Here is a 21,382-nt window from a genome sequence, read left to right as displayed (position 1 = left end):
TGTCGCTATTCTATGTGTTGGTGTTAAGCCTCGGCTAACATTTGTTGCAGTAGCGCCGGTAGTAGCTTCCTATATGTCACAATTCTGCTGCTCCGACTTGATGGCCTGTGCCCGCGGCAAATACCGTACCAAAACACTTCAGGAGAAAGCTGATATCCTGCGGGAAGTGGACGCCGGACTCTTGCCTAAACAAGATATCACGAAAAAGCATGGGATACCGAAAACGACGCTATCTACTGATTTAAAAAAATAGGAGGACTATTAAAGACGCCTCAGAGGCAGAAGTTGCGAGCAAAAGGAGGAGACGATAGCGAATTGCTTTCGCCACTGTGGCTTCAGCACCGAAGCTCTGCAAGCTGACGAACCACCAGTGCTCGAACACGGCGTCATTGCCCCCATGGCGGACGTTTTGGAAGACGTCTGCTTTGCGGACTACGTCGATGTGGACTCAAGTGCAGTGGTGTGTGGTGCACACACGGATGGCGACATATGTCAGGTGAGAAGTGCAGAACCTGTTACCGCCAGTGACGACGATGAAGAGGAGGACGAAGCACCAGTGGGGTCCTCTGCTACGAAAGTCATGGCCGAATTGAATGCCGCCTGTCTTTTCTTAAGTTTTGAATAAGGCGGAGAAGAGGCCTTCCGCCAAATTTGCTCGTTAGAGCAAAAAGTGCTGGCTGCCGTCTTCAAAAAAAGTAGGCAGACCACGATCACAGATTTTTTAAAAATAAATTCTTATGTTCTACTCGCAGTGTACTATTGTTGTTCTTCACTTTCGTTAGTTCAAACTTTCAATAATTCGAACTGAGGCGGCTTCCCCTTGCAGTTTGAATTAACGAGCTTTTACTGCATTCTATTGCAATCGAGATAATGAACTGATTAATGCTATATGAAAATTTAGATCTGCTAGATTTACGTGTGAATGACATTACTTTGCATTTTGAGACATTTAGAGTCATGAGCCATGTACTACACCAACCATTAACTACATCGAGGTCACTTTGAAGTGACAGGTGATTTTTAAAGTTTTTGATTGGAAGATAAATAATGCAGTCATCGGCAAATACCCTGATACGAGAAGAGACATGTTGCAGAAGATCATTTATGAATATGAGGAAAACTAATGTGGGGAGTGCGCTGCCTTATGGTACACCTGAATAAACAACAGTTAGAAAAGAAGAAAAATTGTTGCCTGTTGTGTACTGCTGCCGATTAGATAGAAAATTGCATGGTATGGCCGGTAGCACACTCGGAATAGGCCTCACCAATACTAGTAGTGCATGAGAAGGACGGCCCAGTGACAATTTGTGGCGATTTCAAGGCCACAGTAAATCCTGCATGTGCCACTGAACAACCCTTGCCCATCATTGAGGATATGTCTCCACAGCTGCATGATGGCGATTATTTCAGCACCCTGGATTTACGGGCACATACAATCAAGTAGCACTGGACGATTCCGCAAAGAAAATTTACGTCATTAGCACATCAGAAGGGCTTTTCTGCTATAACCGACTGCCTTTCGGAATAGCCTCTGCACCGGCGTTAGTCAAAAAAAAATGAATGAGGTGCTAAATAGTCTTGTGGGGGCACAGGCTTTTCTTGACAGCTAGCTCATTTCTGAAAAATCAAATGAGAGTGGAAAAAGGCTGAAAAGCGTTTTAAAGCAGTTTCAAGAGAGAGGCATAAAGTCGCGACACGATAAGTTCAGGCTGCGCAGCCCAGAAATTACCTATCTCGGACATTGCATCGATCGCGAGGGGCTTTATCCGACAGAAAAAAACCTCTACTCTATCATACAAGCTCCAAGCCCTCGCAATGTTGCTACTGCTGAATTCGGTGCGCATCTTTGCCGGTGCGTCATTAGTGTGCACACTGCCGTGCTTCGCAGCGGCGTCGGGATGCTACCTTGCGCTCGTCAACAGCCGACCCGGGATGACCGTACTGCCAGGGGAGCAGTGGCTACTGGAGGCCAAAGCATTGTGGACGGCCACATCATCATCGACGTCAACAGCTCCGCTGCATATAAAACGCACCCACCGCCGGCACCGCCCCGTGGGCTCTGTGACTGCACCTCAACGCAGCCATCTAACCCGCAAATCTTTGCGATGCAGACGATCTTCCGTATGATCACCAGCCAGCTACTGCTGACCTCGGTGCGCATCTTTGCCGGTGCGTCATGAGGGTGCGCACTGCCATGGTTCGCAGCGGCGTCGGGATGCTACCACCTGTCGCTCGTCAACAGCCGACCCGGGATGACCGTACCGCCAGGGGAGCAGTGGCTACCGGAGGCCAAAGCATTGTGGACGGCCACATCATCATCGACGTCAACAGCTCCGCTGCATATAAAAGCGCACCCACCGCCGGCACCGCCCCGTGGGCTCTGTGACTGCACCTCAACGCAGCCATCTAACCCGCAAATCTTTGCGATGCAGACGATCTTCCGTATGATCACCAGCCAGCTACTGCTGACCTCGGTGCGCATCTTTGCCGGTGCGTCATGAGGGTGCGCACTGCCATGCTTCGCAGCGGTGTCGGGATGCTACCACCTGTCGCTCGTCAACAGCCGACCCGGGATGACCGTACCGCCAGGGGAGCAGTGGCTACCAGAGGCCAAAGCATTGTGGACGGCAACATTATCATCGACGTCAACAGCTCCGCTGCATATAAAAGCGCACCCACCGCCGGCACCGCCCCGTGGGTTCTGTGATTGCACCTCAACGCAGCCATCTAACCCGCTAATCTTTGCGATGCAGGTTAGTAAATCCTTTGCGATGTTTGCAAAAAAAACTAGCAATTACGTCTTGGTGCAGTTGCCGAGCCCACGGTGCTGTCTCGCCATTGCCGCCGAATGTGTTTCCGTTATTCATTCCTTGTTGATGCTGTCAGGAGATGTGAAAACTAACGCTGGCCCTGGCGGAAACGATGCCGTGTTGGCAGAACTTCAGAAAATAGCCGCAGGCCAATCCAGAGTAATTACCGAAGTACAGAGCCTCAAATCTCACCTAAACACTACTGATAGAACATTAACGAATTTATGCAAAGGGATGACTGACCTGGAAGCACACTACCAAGCCCTTATTCCTATCCGAAACGACATCGAAAGGATGCGGGCAGACACAAGCAGCATGTCTCGCAAGATCGAGGAGTTAGAAGACCGCCTAGACGACGCGGAAAATGGATCACATCAAAATAACCTCATCTTTTATGGCATCTCCGACCTTACTGACAGCGAGACATAGAACGATTCCGAAAAAATAATTATCGATTTCTGCCATAATAATCTAAGAATAACTGTAGGACCTCATGACTTCGAAAGAGCTCATCGCCTTGGTCGTCATTCGTTCGGTAGAAATCGTCCCATAATCGTAAAATTCGCATGTTACAAAACAAAGGACTCGATCTTATCAAATGGCCGGAAATTAAGAAATACTAACTTTAGCATTGGAGAGGACTTTTCGCTCTCCGTTCGACACGCGCGAAAACAATTGATAGCATTTGCCAAGGCTAAATCTACTAAGTTCTCCTTGCGGTATAAAACCCTGCACATCAGTCCAAAACGCTATATTTTTGATAAATTGTCTAGCACAGTTAAAGAAATCACATAGCAGACGTCCTGTCACCATGTACCTACAATTCGACAACGCCCGGCACTTGCGAAACCACTCGCATTTTCCGTGATATTTACTAACATCTGCAGTTTCCTTCCAAAGCGCGAACTCTTATCGAACATTGTTTTGTCATCCGGAAGCAATATACTGGTACTAACTGAAACTTGGCTCAGCGATAACGTTTCGGACGCTGAAATTCTGACCGACTTACCCGAATTCCGCGTGTATCGTAGCGACCGAAAGTGTACTTGAGGGGGTGGTGTTCTGGTCGCAATTCAAAAGTATATTATGTTCCGTTGTACACGTCACATCCCACATTGAATCATTATGGCTCATTTGTCACGCTCCTCTCTTAACAGTACTTCTTGGCGTTTGTTATAGGCCATTACATACTAATCCAGACTTCTGGAGGCACCTAAACAATAGCCTAAGGCAACTCGTTGCCACTTACCCCTATGCTAGCATCCTTCTCTTTGGTGACTTCAATTACCCAAACATAAAATGGCATAACCTAGGCATGTCCTCATTATTATGTCATGCAGAGGCTAAAAACTTCATTGATGTATGTTTAAATTTTAACCTGAGTCAGTTAGTCTCGGAACCAACACGCGTTATGCAAGAAACAGCAAACATCCTAGACCTAATACTAACAATCCTGAGAACCTTTCATCTATCAATTATCTCCCAGAAATCAGCGACCATAAAATCATACATGGCATGTATGATTTTACATGGCATGTATGGCTTACATGGCATGTATGCATGTATACATGGCATGTATGGCATACATGGCATGTATGCATGTATGAACTGAATGAAAATAGGGCATGCCCTATTTTCATTCAGTTCTGCTCCAAAGTACACATCCGCAAAAACAATATGCCTTTACGACCGGGGAAACTACGATGCAATAACTGAAGACCTTAACACCTTTTTTTCTGAGTACAAATCAGTGTTTCCCACTCGCACAGTACATGAAAACTGGTCAATGTTCAAAAATAAATTAAGTGTGCTCACTAATATGTTCATTCCGAGGGTTACCTTTCATACTAATCACAATAATAAGCCATGGTTTTCTGTACGTTTAAGGGGAGATGCAGGTCGAAAAATCGCGTTTATGCGAAAATTTCCAATTTTGAGATATTGTTTCTAAAATCACTTTTGATCATTCAACTATCATTTCCCCAAAGTTCATAGCTGAATTCAAACAAGAAAGTGGTAAAAAGTCGATCTGCGTTAGTGAAGGTAGCTCCCGAAGTCGCGAATTCACGCATTCGACAGCTATTTTTGAAAATCCGCCACTCGGCAACACGATGACGTCCGCCATCGGGGTTTGTTCGGTGATGTAGATCAAGGCTCCTTCTAGTGTACAGGCGTCCCCCTAGTTTCGTATTTTAGTAGAGGTTTTTAGTTTGACGTTTTTACGCTCCGCTTAGCAGCTAAGCGTAGCGGGAATGCGAGTGCGCATGCGCCCTCCGCTAAGGCCTTAAGCGGGTTACCGGAGCGTGGAATACGGTCCGCTTACAAGCAGCCTGAGCGGAGCGCGGTGCGTCGCTGCCGTTCTTGCAAGCGGAAGGGGGACAACCCGCGCGCCCCCTCTCGTGCGGGCAGCAACTTTGCTCATTTCAAGATGGCTTCCTCCGGAGACGGCACGCTTTCTGCGAGTGCTGCAGCTTTGCCGTAACCTGTCCAGCGCAAGCCGCAAAAACACAGTTTCAACGGTGAAAAATAAAAACGCCCCCACCACACACGCGTCAAAAGCACAAACAACACACAGTGAATGCTTGCAATAGATCTGGAACGGAACCTTGCTGGCTTTTGAGCAGCTACTATCAAGTCAGAGCTTGCTTACTTTAAAGAAAAAAAAATAGATGGTTAATACATTGAAAGTGAATATCTAAATGCTTCATGAAAAGATCATTTATACGTTATTGTTTTGCTTTGTATACGTGAAAAAAAAATTTTTATTAGGAGCGAAGCTCCTTATGGCGTGGCTTAGGCGTCCCTCCTATGTAACCACCAGTGGCACATACCCGAAATAGGTATAACACTTGACCTCCAAGGTGGTGCCAGTGAGAGATTTCTTCTGTGCGTTGTTTAACAATAAAAAATAGTGCTCAATGTACATGCCAATGGCTGCTAATGGGGAATGAGAGACATGAGCATTCGGCTTTTAGTCAACGCGCACGCTGCGATCCCCATTAGCAGCCATTGGCATGTACATTGAGCACTATTGAACAAGAAAGGGATGCTACATTATACTCGCTGGGTGTAACCTCCTTAGCTTTAGAAAGGTTTAGCGAGCGTTGAGCCGCAGTGCCATGAATACAATGAACTTGTATATACCATGAATGAACTCAAGGTGGTTAAAAATGAGAAGTAGATACGAAGCGCAAGCCGTAAGAAAGTAAAAGCCGAATTCTCCTGTTTCTCATTTCTCATTAGCAGCCATTGGCATGTAAATTGAGCCCTATCTGACCGGGAAAGGTTGCTACGTTATACTCGCTGGGCGTAACCTCCTTGGTTTTCGGAAGGTTTAGCGAGCGTTTGGTCGCAGTGCCATGAATACAGTGAACTAGAATATATCATGAACTCGAGGTGGTTAAAGGTGGGAAGTGGACCCAAAGCGCAGGCCGTAAGAAAGTGTGCGTGTGCCACCTCTCGTTAAGTCCTTGGAATGTCCGCTGGATGGCGGTGCTTCTATATGGGGAATATATGATAAAAAGATGCGAGATGGTGGGACTTGGAGTGTTGAATAGATGAACGAACGGACACACAAACAGATGCATGGATGGACGCATGAACGGACGCAGGGGCGGATGCACGAAAGAACGCAGGGACGGGCGCACAAACAGACGCATGGACGGTCACACAGACGGACGCATGGACGGACGAATGCTTCGCCCCACTCTCCATCATTCACTCCGTGGATATGCTGCCATTTGTTTTGTTTACCGACGATGAAAACGACTAGAGGGCGCTGCAACTGCGAAAGGTCCGCTTCGCTGCCGGCAACGAATAACTAAAAGAGGAAAATCAGCCGCCGCTCCGCTGTGGCTTCGTGGGTGCTCCCGGAGCGGAGCGCACCACAAAAACGTCAAACTAAAAACCTCTAGTGAGGAATTTCACAAAACAGTCGTTTCCAAGTCGGTTTACAGCCAAGCTGCAGCCGCTTCGCGCATCTCTACCGGTCACATGGTACGCTACCGAGGCCGCCATTGGGTACATCTGATCGGCCTCGCTCGCTGAGCGCTTGCGACGATCGGCACTTGCCGTGCGTTTCTACGTTTTTCCGAGTTCACCATGGATAACTCGAAGAAGCGAGACTTCCGAGCACGAAAATTTGCAAGCAAGAACAAGTACCGAGGGCGTCGACGTAAACCGAAGCGCAAAGCAGCGGTAGAAGAATGCGAGCTGCGGGCAACTAGGCCTAATCAAGGCAGTGGAGATACGGCGGCTTGCAGGAACTTTGACGAAATCGACGCCGCGATCAAGTTCATCAGCATATCAGAAAAAAAGATTGAACAGTTCGAAAGCGAGAGAACGAAGAGTGTTTGTGGCTCTGTGAGCGGAGTATTTTGTGACATCGGCGCACTGACATCGATGGTAAGCCGTGCTGTTTGTCCAACATGCCACACCGTTGGACTCGTCGTTCGCGACACCGCAAGTAAGGGCCTCTCTTCGTTCCTCGAGCTGCACTGTGATAACAGTGAGTGTCCTGAGTCAGTGGTTTCTGCCGCGCATAGTTCGCAGCGTGTACTGCCGGAAAGACAGCCCACCGATGCCTGTGATGACTGGAGTTACCGAAGCGGCAGCTCGCGCGACAGCTTCGCTGTCAATGTGAAGGTAGTTGTGGCTGCGCGTGCAATAGGCATCGGGCATGAACAGCTGTCGCGTTTTTGCGCTATTCTTGGACTGCCAATACCTATGCATCATAAGACTTTTATTGCAATCGGCAAAAAAGTTCATGCTGCAGCTACCAAAGCTGTGCAAGAAAACCTGGCGAAAGCGCGGATGATAACTAAAGAGAAAGTGAATGGGGCTGATGTTGCTGTCATATATGATGGCACATGGCAAAAAAGAGGGCACAAGAGCCACAATGGCATCGGCGCTGCTGTGTCTGTGGACACTGGTTTGTGCCTAGATTTTGAAGTGCTATCGAATTACTGCCTTGCCTGTAGCCGACACCAGGACTTGGGTGATGAGGAAGAAATATGGCAAGCATTCCACACACTTGTCTGCGAAAAAAATACAGAGTGCTCCTCTCATGCCATGGAGACTGAGGCAGCTTTGCGCATATGGGGCAGGACATCCTCATACACAACACCATTGTGCTTCACCAAGTTCCTCAGTGATGGGGACAGCAAAACTTATACCGCTGTCGCTGAGGCCAAGGTATATGGTGAAGTTGTTGTGGACAAGGAGGAGTGCACAAACCATGTGGCCAAGCATCTAGGCACTGCACTTCGGAAACTGCCAACATTACTTCCACGAGGGCGAAAGCTGACAGATGGCACAATTCAGAAGCTGCAGAACTATTACCGTATTGCAATCGCAAACAACAGAGGTGATATTCTGAAAATGCATCGTGCCATCTGGGCCTCATATTTCCATTCATCATCGAGCAACACAGCAGGCAGCCACCGATACTGTCCAGAAGGGGGGACTTCCTGGTGCAAGCATAGGCGAGCCGAAGCGCTTGGGGAGGCCCCACCCGACCACACACCAATCTTGACCAAGGCTCAAGGATTGGCTGTGCTTCCCATTTACAAGCGCCTCACAGATGAAAAGTTGCTGGTGCGTTGTATCCAAGGGAAGACCCAAAATGCTGCAGAATCTTTGAACAGCAAAATCTGGTTGTTGTGTCCGAAGACTTAAGTTTTCCTCCCGCACAACAGTGGAAACTGCAGCTGCTATGGCCGTGCTGTGGTTCAATAAAGGACATTCAAGCTTTGCACACGTGCTAGAGGAGCTTGGTGTAGTCCCACCGGATCAACTGATTACCCTGGGCCAATCCCGCGACCAGAGGAGAATCGAAAGAATGTCTGCGTGTGAAACAGCCGAGGCAAGGGCTCATCGGCGGAACGTGGAAAAGAAAGCGCGCCTTGATGACTCCCTTCTCAAGCGGCGAGAAGGATCCACATATGGAGCAGGACAATTTTAGGTGCTCTAGCACTGTGTAATCAGAGTAACATAGTTACAACCTTCACATGCATTTTTCTCGATTTCCATTTTGAGGTAATTCTCTCATCTTGTGCACAATCTTTTTTAGGCATAAAATAGTCCTATCTTGATGAAATTTTGCACAGAGCTTAATCAGCCACTCTAGAATACAACTATCTACTTTAGGTTGCATTATACATCACAGATTTTTTGTTACACAACTTGATACACTGATAGAGAGATGTAGAATATGCATTTAGTACTTTTAATTTTTTTTAAATGTATCAAATAATATTTCTTTTTGAGGTACTTTTCTGTATTGTACTGCTCAAGTGAAGCAGAATGAGCCATTTTGCAATTCTGTGTGAAAATTTTTAGTAAGCTTTATTATATGCACAAAAAACCCTATATTTTGGTATCAAAGTTGTAGTAACTCCGGAACTACTATAGCAATCAAAAAAATTATTGCAGTTATGAAATCAGCACCACAAGCTTTACTAACACCTAAAATTTCAAGGAGCCAAAAAAAAACCTTTTTCGAGTAGCATCTCCCCTTATAACGGCTGGAAAATGAAAAGAAACGGCTCTTCCATTCGGCCAAACGCCGTAACACGCGGAGTGACTGGGATAAATACTTCGAAGTGGAAAAATCATATCTAGTTGAGATCCCGAACGCCAAGCATACCTTTTATCACGATGACTTACCAAAGCTACTAACCAGCAACCCCAGAAAATATCGGCCACTTTTAAATCCAAAGCAGACTCACGACATCACACTGACTAACGATGCGCATGAACCAGTGACAGACCATGAATGTGGGGAAATATTTAACACCGCATTCGCATCTGTCTTTACTCAAGAACTTGACGTACCTTCACAGTCACCATCAGTTAACATCGAAGCATTCATGCAAACTATCTCATTTTTCGAAGAAGGCATTGCGTCCGTAATCGATAACATGAAGCTTTCATCATCACCCGTTATAGACTCAATTAATTCTAAGCTACTGAAGAATGGTAAATCAATTTGTGCCGCCTATTTATCTTTGATTTTTCCACAGTCACTCGCCTCAGGAATCATTCCAGATGACTGGAAAATGGGGAAGGTCGTTCCAGTGTACAAATCAGGTAACAGAGACTCACCCTTGAACTACCGCCCCATTTCATTAACTAGTGTACCCTGTAAAATCATGGAACACATCATTTACTCTCAAATCGCAAGTTTCTTGAACTCGTAATTTTTTACATCGATCACAACACGGATTTCGTAAAGGTCACTCCTGCGAAACACAATTAGCGCTCTTTCTTCACGACTTGCACACTAACCTAGACCGTAACATGCAGACTGATGTAATTTTTCTAGACTATGTGAAAACGTTCGATAAAGTTCCTCACCGCCGCCTTTTGCTAAAACTTTCACACCTGCACCTGGACCCTAACATTCTTCGTTGGATTGAACAGTTTCTCACCAACCGTTCTCAGTCAGTCTTTGTTAATGGCCACCTATCTAACTCTCTCCCAGTCACGTCAGGCGTTCCCCAAGGATCTGTCCTCGGTCCCCTTCTTTTCCTAATATATATTAACGACTTGCCCGACCATGTATCCTGCAGCATCCGCATGTTCACGGACGACTGTGCCATCTATCACACTATCAGTAACCAGCATGATCACCTTTATCTCCAAACCAACCTTAACAACGTGCTTAATTGGTGTAACACATGGTTAATGACCCTTAATCCTTCTGAATGTAAACTCGTGTCTTTTTCTCGTCGCCATAGCCCATATCGCTTCCACTATTCCATCGTTAACACCGCAATTGAATCAGTACCGTCTTATAAATATCTTGGAATAACCTTGTCTTATGATTTATCATGGCATACACACATTGCTAATGTAGTTTCAGCATCTAATAAAGCACTTGGTTTTCTCAAACGCCATCTCCGCCTAGCCCCCCTACATGTAAAATTACTAGCGTACAAATTTTTAATCAAACCGAAATTAGAATATGCATCTGCCATATGGAGCCCACATCAAGCGTATTTAATCAAAGAATTAGAAGCGGTACAAAACTGTGCTGCCAGATTCATTCAATCATCTTACTCATACGATATCAGTATTTCATCTTTGAAAGCGAAATCTGGACTGCCACTCCTTTCTTTGCGCCGCCGCACTGCAACTCTCGTGCTTTATCACAAATTATTTTATTCTTCCCTCAATCAGCCACCTTATATAGTAGCCGCAGCACGCATATCTCATCGAACCAGTCATCCATTTCAGGTTTCCCGCCCATCTTTGCGCACCACTGCTTTTTCTGCCTCGTTCTTTTTTCGAGCAGCCACGGACTGGAACGGCCTCCCTCGGGACATCGCCAACATCGCCTCATCATCTGCCTTTCAAGACCGTATCATTGATCATCTTCAATGCTAAAACAACTCTCACTGCTTATTGTTAACCTAAATAAATCCCCACCCCTTATGTAATGCCCCTCCTAGAAAGGGGGGCCTTTAAGGTAATAAACTGAACTGAACTGAACAACAACCGAGGTGTACGACGCACGCCCGAGACAGACTACAGAGAAGGCTGGGCGAAGCTACGACGCACCCGTGTGCTGGTCATGTCATCTGTTGTCTAACAGCGACAACTACGCAGGATTTGGAAAGGCTCCGAGATTGGCGCTTAAAAAAAAAAAAAGAAATCTTGGAGGTTACGTAGGACGGAGAGCAGGTAGCCGGCGAGAGAGAAAGATTGTGGGGGGAAAGAGTGGTGAAGAGTCAGTGGCGCTATTTTCTGCACTCTGGCCTCCGTGCCAGTTTCTCCGTTTTTTCTCCGCTCCTTGTCCACGCTGCCTCCTACCTCGGCAGCCGCCCTATCCAGTGACTAGCCAAGTCGCCGCGCGGTGGCGCGTAGTTCGAATGATTCGCGGCAGAACCCACTCTCGTTCGAATTAATGGGCTTTTTTATTCATAGGCTTGTATGGAGCTTGGCCGGACCATAACTTACAGTTCGAATTATCTATAAGTTCGAATTAACGAGCTTCACTGTATCGGTACTTGGGCAAAATATGCCTGTTCGATCTGGTCTCCCCATCAAAAATACTTCATTGACACATTGGAAGAAATTTAGAATAGGGCAAGCTGCTTCATCGCCAATAACTAGGGTCCCCATTCCAGTATATTGTATGTAAAACGGAAACTTTCACTTCCACTCTTGAACATCAGTCGAGATATTGCCTTGAGTTCATTCTTTCATAAAATCACCCACTCCTCCTGATTCACCATTACTGGTCTGCACACACCATATCTCATCTCACGTAGATTACACAATCATCTCAGCAATTCCTGTATGTACAGCTCTACAAACACGTTCAACAAGTCGGCACTCCCACTTGCCATTATTCTCTGGAATAGTTTGCCTGATTACATTGCTGCCGAGGCAAACCATGAAACATTCCGTTATATGTTATCGAGCCACTTCACCAGCTTCACCGAGTAGGTCCCTTTCCGTAGCACAAGGATGAATTTTGGAAACTTTTTTGCCCTACATCATCATCAAAGCAAATTTCTCGTATGCTATGTCAGATGAGGTAGTTCTGACTGGCAGTTATCCCGCCTATCGCCTTTTTTTTGTTCGCGCAGTACATTCATTTCACTGTATTGTCGCTATGAAGTGTATTGTTTTTTTTTATCTTCATCGCGCAGTTTGTATTTTGTAAAACATGAACTCGTTTTAAGATTGTTGCAGCTGTGACATGTAACCGTTCCATTCTTGTGCTCAATAAACACACACTTTCGCTTAGTGTTTGCATGCGTGCATCGTCTTTACATGTATATATTGATTTACAATGCTTTCTGTTTATTATATTGCGATTGTATCTTTTCTTGTGTATTTCTGCTAACTCCATATGTATATGTACATGTATCTAGTGTATCGCACCCCTTACTCAACGCCCCCACCCCTGGGACCTGTAAGGTACCTCGAAAGAAATGAAATAAATATGCCACAACTGTCGAACATATTTTCAGGCAGGTTAGTGGTAGACCGATAACGATGAACACGTTGAACACGATGAATGCTAAAGTGACATAACGTGGTGGCAAGCCAGCTTACATAGAAACTGAGCCAATCGTTCGACCACAAATAAAAAGCAAGTGCTCTTACCCATCGTTGACACGGTTAGAACAGTCAATATCATCGATAGGAAAAAAAAAATGTTGCAGAAGTAGCCTCGGCTTGCAAATCTTCATTAAACACGTACCAGCCACATGTCCCTAGGGATGTGTAGCTTGTGATGTATTATAGTGAATATAACCTGTGGGCACTCTTCATCGTGGCTGGGGGGAGAGTGTCGACACCAAAACTATTCTCACATCATGCAGAACATTCAACTTTTATCCACTTGTAGCAGCCAGCCAGCAGGCTGGTCAAATGTTGTTAACTAGAGAAAATAATAAAGATATCAGCCCTGCAAGCCTAGGTCAGTGTTTCCCTGATGCGTTATAAACAAGCTGAGTGCATGTGCAGTTTGTGTTACCATTTCGTGTTTGTGAAAATATGGGAGATGTCATGCATATCTCATTGTAAGTAAACTTAGACAATTTTTTTAGAAAACATTAGGTAGTAAAGTGCTGTGTGGAAGTGAGTGGGAATTACGGTATCATTAGTGACCAACTAGCCCAACAAGTTTTAATTGGCCCTGTGAAACCTTCATTACAGAAGCAGGAAATTCTGCAGCGACTGCTCGGAGACAAGCCTGTGGCAGGTGAGAATCCCTTGGGGACATTTATATTCTTGCTAAATGTTGTTCATAACTATGGGATCTAGTAAAATTGAAAACCAACTGTGAACGAAGGCTATTAAAAGCTACACAAGAACCCCTGTTAAGCGACAAGGGTGGGCTTACTTTGCCAGCAACAGATATTTCTGAACAGGGTTATGGCCAGTGCAGCATACACACTACATGTACTTGACAAGTGGATTGTAGCCAGAAAAGCAATTGCAAACACCTCTTCTCGATGCCCACATTGCCAAGAATTATACAGAGCAAATTTACACTTCATTTGTAATTGCTCAGCTTTCTCGTGAGGAAGAATACACATACAAGATGTGCCACGCGATGGTATGAGAAGCTTAGGCTCTATGCTACTACGATCTAATGCACATAAAAGCAGTTGCGACCTATGCTAGTACAAGTGGCCTGGGTTCAAGAGCCCTCTAGAAATGTTTATACCTGCTGGCTAGAGTGTAATAAACTTGTGAATAAGGTACGACTCTGTATATTTTCTGTCTCTTACAAACACTAAGTTTGAGTGAAATTTGCAGAGTTTGAGGTCGTCCAAGCTGTGTCCTGCTACATTAAAGGACCCCCCCTCCCCTATACCTTTTTTGAGCAGCAAATGCTGCTGATCGATAGCAGAAGCTCCAGAGAACACGCGGGCCAAATATTATAGCGTTGCAGGTGGCCTGGAGTTCACCATAATTGTCAAATCATATAAGAATGGTTTTCTCTTTTCAGGACAAATCACAGAAGACGCTAAAAAATCATTCATAGAAGGTCTTCATTAGCCATTGGCTGATTTGAACATGGCGTGATCGGTCGTTACAGGGATCGCCGCGGTAGTCTGCGACTTGTCCACGCTTTCGCGTGCGATCACACTGAGAAAGTTGCGTATTATAAGAAAAAAAGAAATGCTCGAGGTCACGATGCCCATGTGACTTTTTTTTTTGCCCCTGCCATCTCTCTCTGCTTAGCTGCCAGCGCTTTCTTCGGGACGAGAGAAGAGAGAACGCGATTGCAACGTGCAACACAGGTTTGTAACTCCACTCCACTTTGTAGCATCACAAATGGCCGCTTGTTTCGAGCATTCGTAGGAAACATCACAACATCTCACGCGATCATGTGATAAGAAGTTATCGTGTTGTAACATCAGGGAACACAGTGGTAGCCGAAATACCCCTCATAAAGAAACCACTGACGACACACTGGCAGTGCTCATGAGATAGAAGAATGACAAATAAATTGCATGTCATCGAAACCATTCCTCTGCATCAAAGTTGGTCATACAGAAGGTATACTTTGCAGAAGAATAGGACATAAAGATAGTACACAAGCACACCTTCTGTCTGCTGGCGACCCACTCATATATGATGTATGCAGTGCGCCACTGACTCCTTCACATCGTGCTTGAATGCACACATTTAGGCGTTGCTCTCTTGCATTCAACGGATTAAAGATCAAGTTCAAAGCTGCAAGTTTATTGTAGATTCACAATGTGAGCCGTAATGAGGCTGCAAATGGCACACAGGCACTTTTTCAGCTTGTTTATCAGGTAGCTGAGGCAGTGCCACTAGAATTTGGCGCGTCCACATCAGCTCGCGTGCCTCACCCACAAAAGGCTCGCCTTCTTTCCGCTAGCGCCAGTTGCGCATGTGCAAGCCGCCGAAGCGGGACCAACTTCGCAAAGGAGTCCTGTACTCTTCCCTACTTCTGGCTTCACAAAATGTGACTTAACAGTACAGTGTACTAGAATATACTGGGTAATTGGTTCAGGGAGTGATTGCGAGAGACACTTGTCACATTGACGGCACAAGATGGGGCCATTAGAGCATGGGCTGTATGGGACTGGTGGCACGCACTGCAACGCAGCATGGAATCGTCGCTCACTATTTCAATTAGTATAGACCGCTTATAACTTAAGTCGCGGGAGTTGGGAATATCCTCATTATAAGCGGTACCGCACTATAACCAAAACAACCTTTTTCAAGGGCCGCACTTGCGCAAAACGTGTTGAGCATGCAGCTTCGGGTGTTGCGTGTCTGAGAATCGAAACATGCGATGTGTGCTTGGTAACATATAAATTTCTGAATGTTAAAAGAATTCAACGTCTAAGGACATGCGTTGCCAATGAAGTGAACACGAAAGGGGGAGGGCGGGTGTCTCATAAGCAAAAGCACCTTCACGGAAATCGCAGACTACCAGACCGCCTCGATTATGCACATTACACAGACGCTATGTCGAATCGCGGCCAGAATTTGATGCCTTGAAAGACGCCAACCATTTTATTTCACGGGCGCGCACCCAACTTAAGTCATCGCAATCGCATCGCGAGCCACTGTTTGAGCACTACATGTGCCGTCCTCGTTTTCATTAACGATATGTACTTTTCCCGTCAAGTGCAGCCACCTCAAAGAGTTTCGTTGATTTGGTACCTAACCGCAACTAGATTCACGCGGCCGCTACCGGTCGAAGCGCTACCGATGCTGATTAGGCCTAGCTTGCCATGTGGTATGTTGTCGTGGAAAGTTTGTTCAAGACATGAAGATTCGGGGTGAGATAGATTGCACTAGCAGTGAGCGTGATACGAAGTTCGCGTTCGCGGCCGGGAGATCAGCAACAATAACAATTGTCCAAGCTTACAAACGACAGCGCACTGGCAGGAAAAGGGAAAGCTCGCGACATAAAACTGTAACCGGTTTTCCATTTACAGATGAGAAGATTTGTGTGCACGTTAAAGACCCCAGGTGGTCTAAATTTTCGGAGCGGTTATTCTGCTGAACAGCTGATCGCGGACCATGGAATTGGCAAAGGCGCTGAAGTTGCATTCGTTCGCCATGGCCTGTAAAGCAAAAACGTAGTCAGTAATTGATTCCCCCGGAATTTGCTTGCACATGTTGAAGTAGTGACGCTCTAGGACTTCATTGCTTGGAGCATGGTAATGGTTCTCTAGTAGAGTGAGTGCTGTGATGTATTCATCCGTCGCACCGAGTCCTATTTTCGCTTTCCGCCTGGTCCTGTGCATTTCGTAGTGTCCAGTAGACATCAAGGCTCTCAACTTCGAGTGCGTTAAGTAGTAGACTCTTCTTGAGAGCTGGCCGTAGACATCAAGGCTGTCAACTCCGAGTGCGTTAAGTAGTAGACTCTTCTTGAGAGCTGGCCGGAGGGTGTCTCCAGCGGCGACGTTGACGTATGCCCAAAAGACATGGCGCCATTTAGCCTGAGGCTCGGGAGGAGTGCCTGGAGTTTGCAAGAGTGGTGGAGAAGCAATCGCGCAGGTCATGCTGGAACGTTGAGGCACTGACGAGTCGTAGTCACCAGTTGGCGAGTCACTGGTGCCAGTAAGCATTGGCCAAACGTGCACCTGTGGCCGCAACAGGCCTAGCGAATTTCATGCAGCGTGCAAGTTGGGTGGTGCCCTGTAAATGCGCCCAAAAAGGTGGCAATTTGTGTAGAAAATCGGCGGAGAAGGCTGATGAAGTTCGTAAGATGCTTACTTCTTGTTCATCGCGTCGCCAGTTTGTGTCGTCGCCGGATGCACCGTCTGATGGAGACAATGGGCTCATTAGCGCCGGAGCGCTGTAAGGAGCGTCACGCTGAGCCGAGAACGGAGAGGGGACTCTTTATTCAGAGAGAGGGCGTCAGCGCGTAGCAATGGCTACACAATAATAGCTGTTGTGCGGCGCTATGCGACACATCCCGCGAAACCGAAGCTAATGAGAGGTCCATGACTACGAGATTAGTATTTTTGAATTTGAGGCATGAAATGCCCGTCACCACACTCAATAAGGTTGCAAACAGGCACGGCATGTCTATTGTTTTTTTTTTCAGCGCTACGAAAGCTATCTCAGGTTTGCCAACGTATACTAAATATTGGAACAAAAAAAAGTGGCTGTGGCAAGAAGCACACAAACTCGTACACAAATTGTGCCACCGGTGTTGTCTATGAATTTCCACTATCCTTCAGCAAGATATATGTTGGCCAGATAGAAAGGTGCGTGAATGAGCATGCGCGGGAACACGAGCTGTCACTAAAAGGTAAAGATAAGGCTAATTTACCGGCCCACTGCGATTCACACAAGTGTGAGCCATATCTGAATAAAATTCAGATTCTGGGGAAAAGCTGGGGCACCACTGCTTGAGAACTGCTGGAAGTTCTGCACATGAAATCACGAGGTTGATTTGCATTAGTGACACTGTTCTTTTCGCAGGCAGAGAGCTCATTCTTGAATCGCAGGTTTTAATTAAGATGTTATCCGACCAATGTTGGCCTTTCCTTTTTTGAGTGTCAGCACCTATGTCAAGGTAAACTGGTGCGCGCAACAAGCATCTGTCTTTTTTGGTCTTTCCGGTGTCCATCTCTTTATTTGCGCACACCAGTGTATCTTGATATAGGAACGAACTGGCCCAGCTGCAAGTTTTACTGAACCACATTTCTACCTATGCCTTTGCTTTTCGTGCATGCCTTTGCATATATTGAAATACAACGGTTCAGCTGACGCTTTATTCAAGCAACAGCAAGATGGCGCCGCTGAAGAAGAGGAACGGGCGAAGACTGATGATGGTTATAGACAGATGAGGAAGATGACGGCCAATGAATTCTTACACTAATTTCCCCTGTCGACGGAAGCGGCCAGCCTGGCCGCGAATTATGCTGGGGAACGCATACGATAGGGCTTGAGACGCGAAACGTGCACAATCTCTGTCCCGCTGCAGCGTTGGTCAGTGGGAACATGAACAAGTGTGACAAGGTAGTTCACCGGTGAGGTCTGTTCGACAACTTTGTAGGGGCCAAGATAGCGTGACTCAAGCTTCTCGCATAAGCCAGGCGTTCGCGCAGGAGTCCACCGAAGTACATCGTTGCCAGGACGTTAGAGAACGACGCGGTGAGTGGCATCGTAACGATGTTTGCGATCTTCTTGGCTAGCTTCGGTGTTTACACGGGCAAGACGACGGCATCGAGCAACACGGGACAGAAACTGGTCGCAAACGAATGGTGAAGAGTTGACGGGGCCAGAAAAGAATGAAACGTCGAGTGGTGATGTTATTTGGCGTCCGTATACTAAAAAAAATGGAGAATAGCCTGTGGTTCGTTGAACTGACATATTATATGCATACGTGACAAAGGGAAGTATGGCATCCCAATTGCGATGGTCCGGTCGGATATACATGGACAGCATGTCACACAGCGTGCGATGAAATCTTTCCATTAAACCATTGGTTTGCGGGTGATAGCTAGATGTTGTTTTATGAACTGTTTTTGATGCTTGAAGAACTTTACTGAGCGGGCTTGAAAGAAATGCCTTGCCGCGGTCGCTCAAAAGAACACGAGGGGCTCCGTGACGTAGGTAAAAAGCATTCAAGAAGAAAGTTGCTACTTCCGAAGCAGTTCCTGAAGTGATCGAGGCCATCTCAGCGTACCACCACCCTTCGACGGTTTCCGACGTCGTCTCTGTATGCCAGCGTCTTGATACCTGACGGTTAATCCGCCTGCAACCCGACTTCTCTGAGAACCCCCTGGCAAACAGCATGGAGCTCCGATCCATCATTGGAGCCATAATTCGTGAGAAATTGCAAGCCCACCGTTTAACTCCTTCTAACAATGTTCCCGCTCAACCCGCCTCTAGCGATCTGCATGGCATTATTAGGGAAGAAATGTCAGCGTTTCAAAGCACCCATTGTGCTCCACCATGCCCCCAACCCGCTTCGTATGCACAGATCGCTTCAATGCAACCCTCGCCGTCTCAAGTACCACCACCTGTGCCTGATCATGAACATCTCGCACCTCTAGTCGCCCGTCCACCGAACCCAACCTACCATTCTTCCTGGCGGGCCCCACGGCCTATTTGCTACTACTGTGGAATTTGAGGACACATTTCCCGGGTCTGTCGACGTCGGCAGCAAGATGAACGTCGTGGTTATGCCGCTTTTGAAGGAGATGACACATGTGCTCGAGGCTACTACCGTTATGCCGACAGTCGTTCCAACCACCGATCACCGTCTCCTGTGCGCATTTCCAACACGACCAACAATACACGTGCATCCCGACCTCGCTCCCCTTCGCCACTCCGACGCTCTGTTTCACCACTTCGGCCTGTCTCTCAACTGGCTGCCAAGCGATCGGAAAACTAAACAGTGCAGTTTTTGGAGGGAAAACTGCATCGCGGCAAATTGACCCAAGTCCTCCTAAACGACCGTCAAACATGTTATTGGTAACTGTGCAAGGTGTGCGGGTGTTGGCTTTGGTGGACTTGGGAGCAACTATTTCAGTTATGCGTGCCGACTTGTGTTCTCGATTGTAGAAAGTGAAGACACCCTACCTTGGATCACTTTTGATTGGGGCCAATGGAGCAATAATTAGATCATCGGCCCAATGTACAGCGCGTGTCTTCATTGATGGTATTCGTCATCACATCATCTTCGCTGTCTTAATTTCATGTGCTCATGAACTAATTGTAGGTTGGAACTTTCTCTCATCAGCATCTGCATTAATTTCTTGCCATCAACGTGTAGTCGAAATGACCGAGACCGATCACTGCAGCGAACGCGTCGACGAAAAACCATTGCGTTTCTTCACAGCTTCCGAATCCATACAGCTCCCGAAACTGGAGCAACTCATCACTATCACTTCTCTGAATATTGCCAATGGTGACGTCCTTATCACCCCTTCCAGCAGCTGTCTAGCTCGCGGCGTTGTAGTCCCCTTCAGCCTGGTGCGGTTCAAAGACAGTGCTGCGATAATCCTTGGCCTGAACCCTACCCCAGAGCCTGTCCTCCTACCCCAAGGTTCTGCAGTGTCATGTTATATGGATACCCAACCGGTATCTTTGGTCTCTCTTGACGCCTTGACAGCTCAGCGACAACAGGCCCAGTCTGTTACTTCCTCCTCCTTTGCTCCCGGGATAAATCCTGACCTTTCTGCTTCTCAACGTGAGGCGTTCCTAAATTAGCTAACGAAACACCAGGCCTCCTTCGACGCCAATGCTTCGGCACTAGGACAGACCACAGTTGCGCATCATCGCATCGGCACTGACGGTCAGACAGTTGTACGGCGGCGTCCCTACCGAGTCTCCTTGGCCGAGCGCAAAATCATCGAGGAGAACGTGACCAATATGCTAAAAAGAAACATCATACGACCCTCTACCAGTTCTTGGTCATCACCCGTTGTGTTGGTACGAAAGATTGATGGATCGCTACGATTTTCTGTTCATTACCGCGCGCTCAACAAGATTACCCGAAAGGATGTATATCCGATGCCCCATATAGATGATGCACTTGACTCATTTCAAGGCGCCCTATACTTCTCCACCCTTGATCTTCGGTCCCGGTATCGGCAAATACGAATGGACGAAGCAGACAAAGAAAAGACCGCCTTTTCTATGCCAAACGGTCTTTACGAGTTTAACGTAACGCCATTCGGCCTATGTAATGCTCCCGCCACATTTGAAAGGATGATCGATGCTGTTCTTCGTGGCCTCAAGTGGAAAACTTGTCTATGCTACCTCGATGATATCGTCGTGTTTTCTTCCACTTTTGCTGATCATCTGCAACGCCTAGATCAAGTGCTCACATGTCTCTCCAATGCTGGACTTCAACTAAACACAAAGAAGTGCCATTTTGGCAACACAGCTATAAAAGTTCTTGGACATCTCGTTAGTAAAGATGGCATCCAGCCCAATCCGGACAAAATTTGCGCAGTCCTCAACTTTCCGCGATCATTTAGCTCCAAAGAACTACGCAGTTTCCTTGGACTCGCATCGTACTTTCGCCGCTTCATTCGCAACTTTGCCACTATTGCCGCTCATCTACACAAGCTCCTTGGCAGTACCGGTTCCTTCGA

At 46.8% G+C, this 21,382-nt stretch overlaps 1 protein-coding gene and 1 pseudogene across 3 annotated transcripts in view; both read left to right on the top strand.

The window, feature by feature from the left end:
* Positions 1–21,382, top strand: part of vito (nucleolar protein viriato) — a 157,428-nt gene that overhangs the window by 79,444 nt on the left and 56,602 nt on the right. For 2 of the 3 annotated variants that reach the window (XM_037417986.2, XM_075883356.1), the window contains exon 3: positions 13,485–13,530. In XM_037417986.2, the coding sequence (XP_037273883.1) occupies positions 13,485–13,530 (46 nt within the window). Of the gene's footprint in view, positions 1–9,832; positions 9,900–13,484; positions 13,531–21,382 lie in introns of all 3 variants that reach the window. The other variant, XM_037417987.2, reaches the window with a different exon arrangement.
* Positions 6,674–9,821, top strand: LOC142784960 (uncharacterized; annotated as a pseudogene).

The sequence above is a fragment of the Rhipicephalus microplus genome, unplaced genomic scaffold, assembly GCF_043290135.1.
Source record: "Rhipicephalus microplus isolate Deutch F79 unplaced genomic scaffold, USDA_Rmic scaffold_16, whole genome shotgun sequence".
NCBI lineage: Eukaryota > Metazoa > Arthropoda > Arachnida > Ixodida > Ixodidae > Rhipicephalus > Rhipicephalus microplus.
Note: the sequence above shows the minus strand (reverse complement) of the source record. Positions and strands in the feature narration are given on the sequence as shown.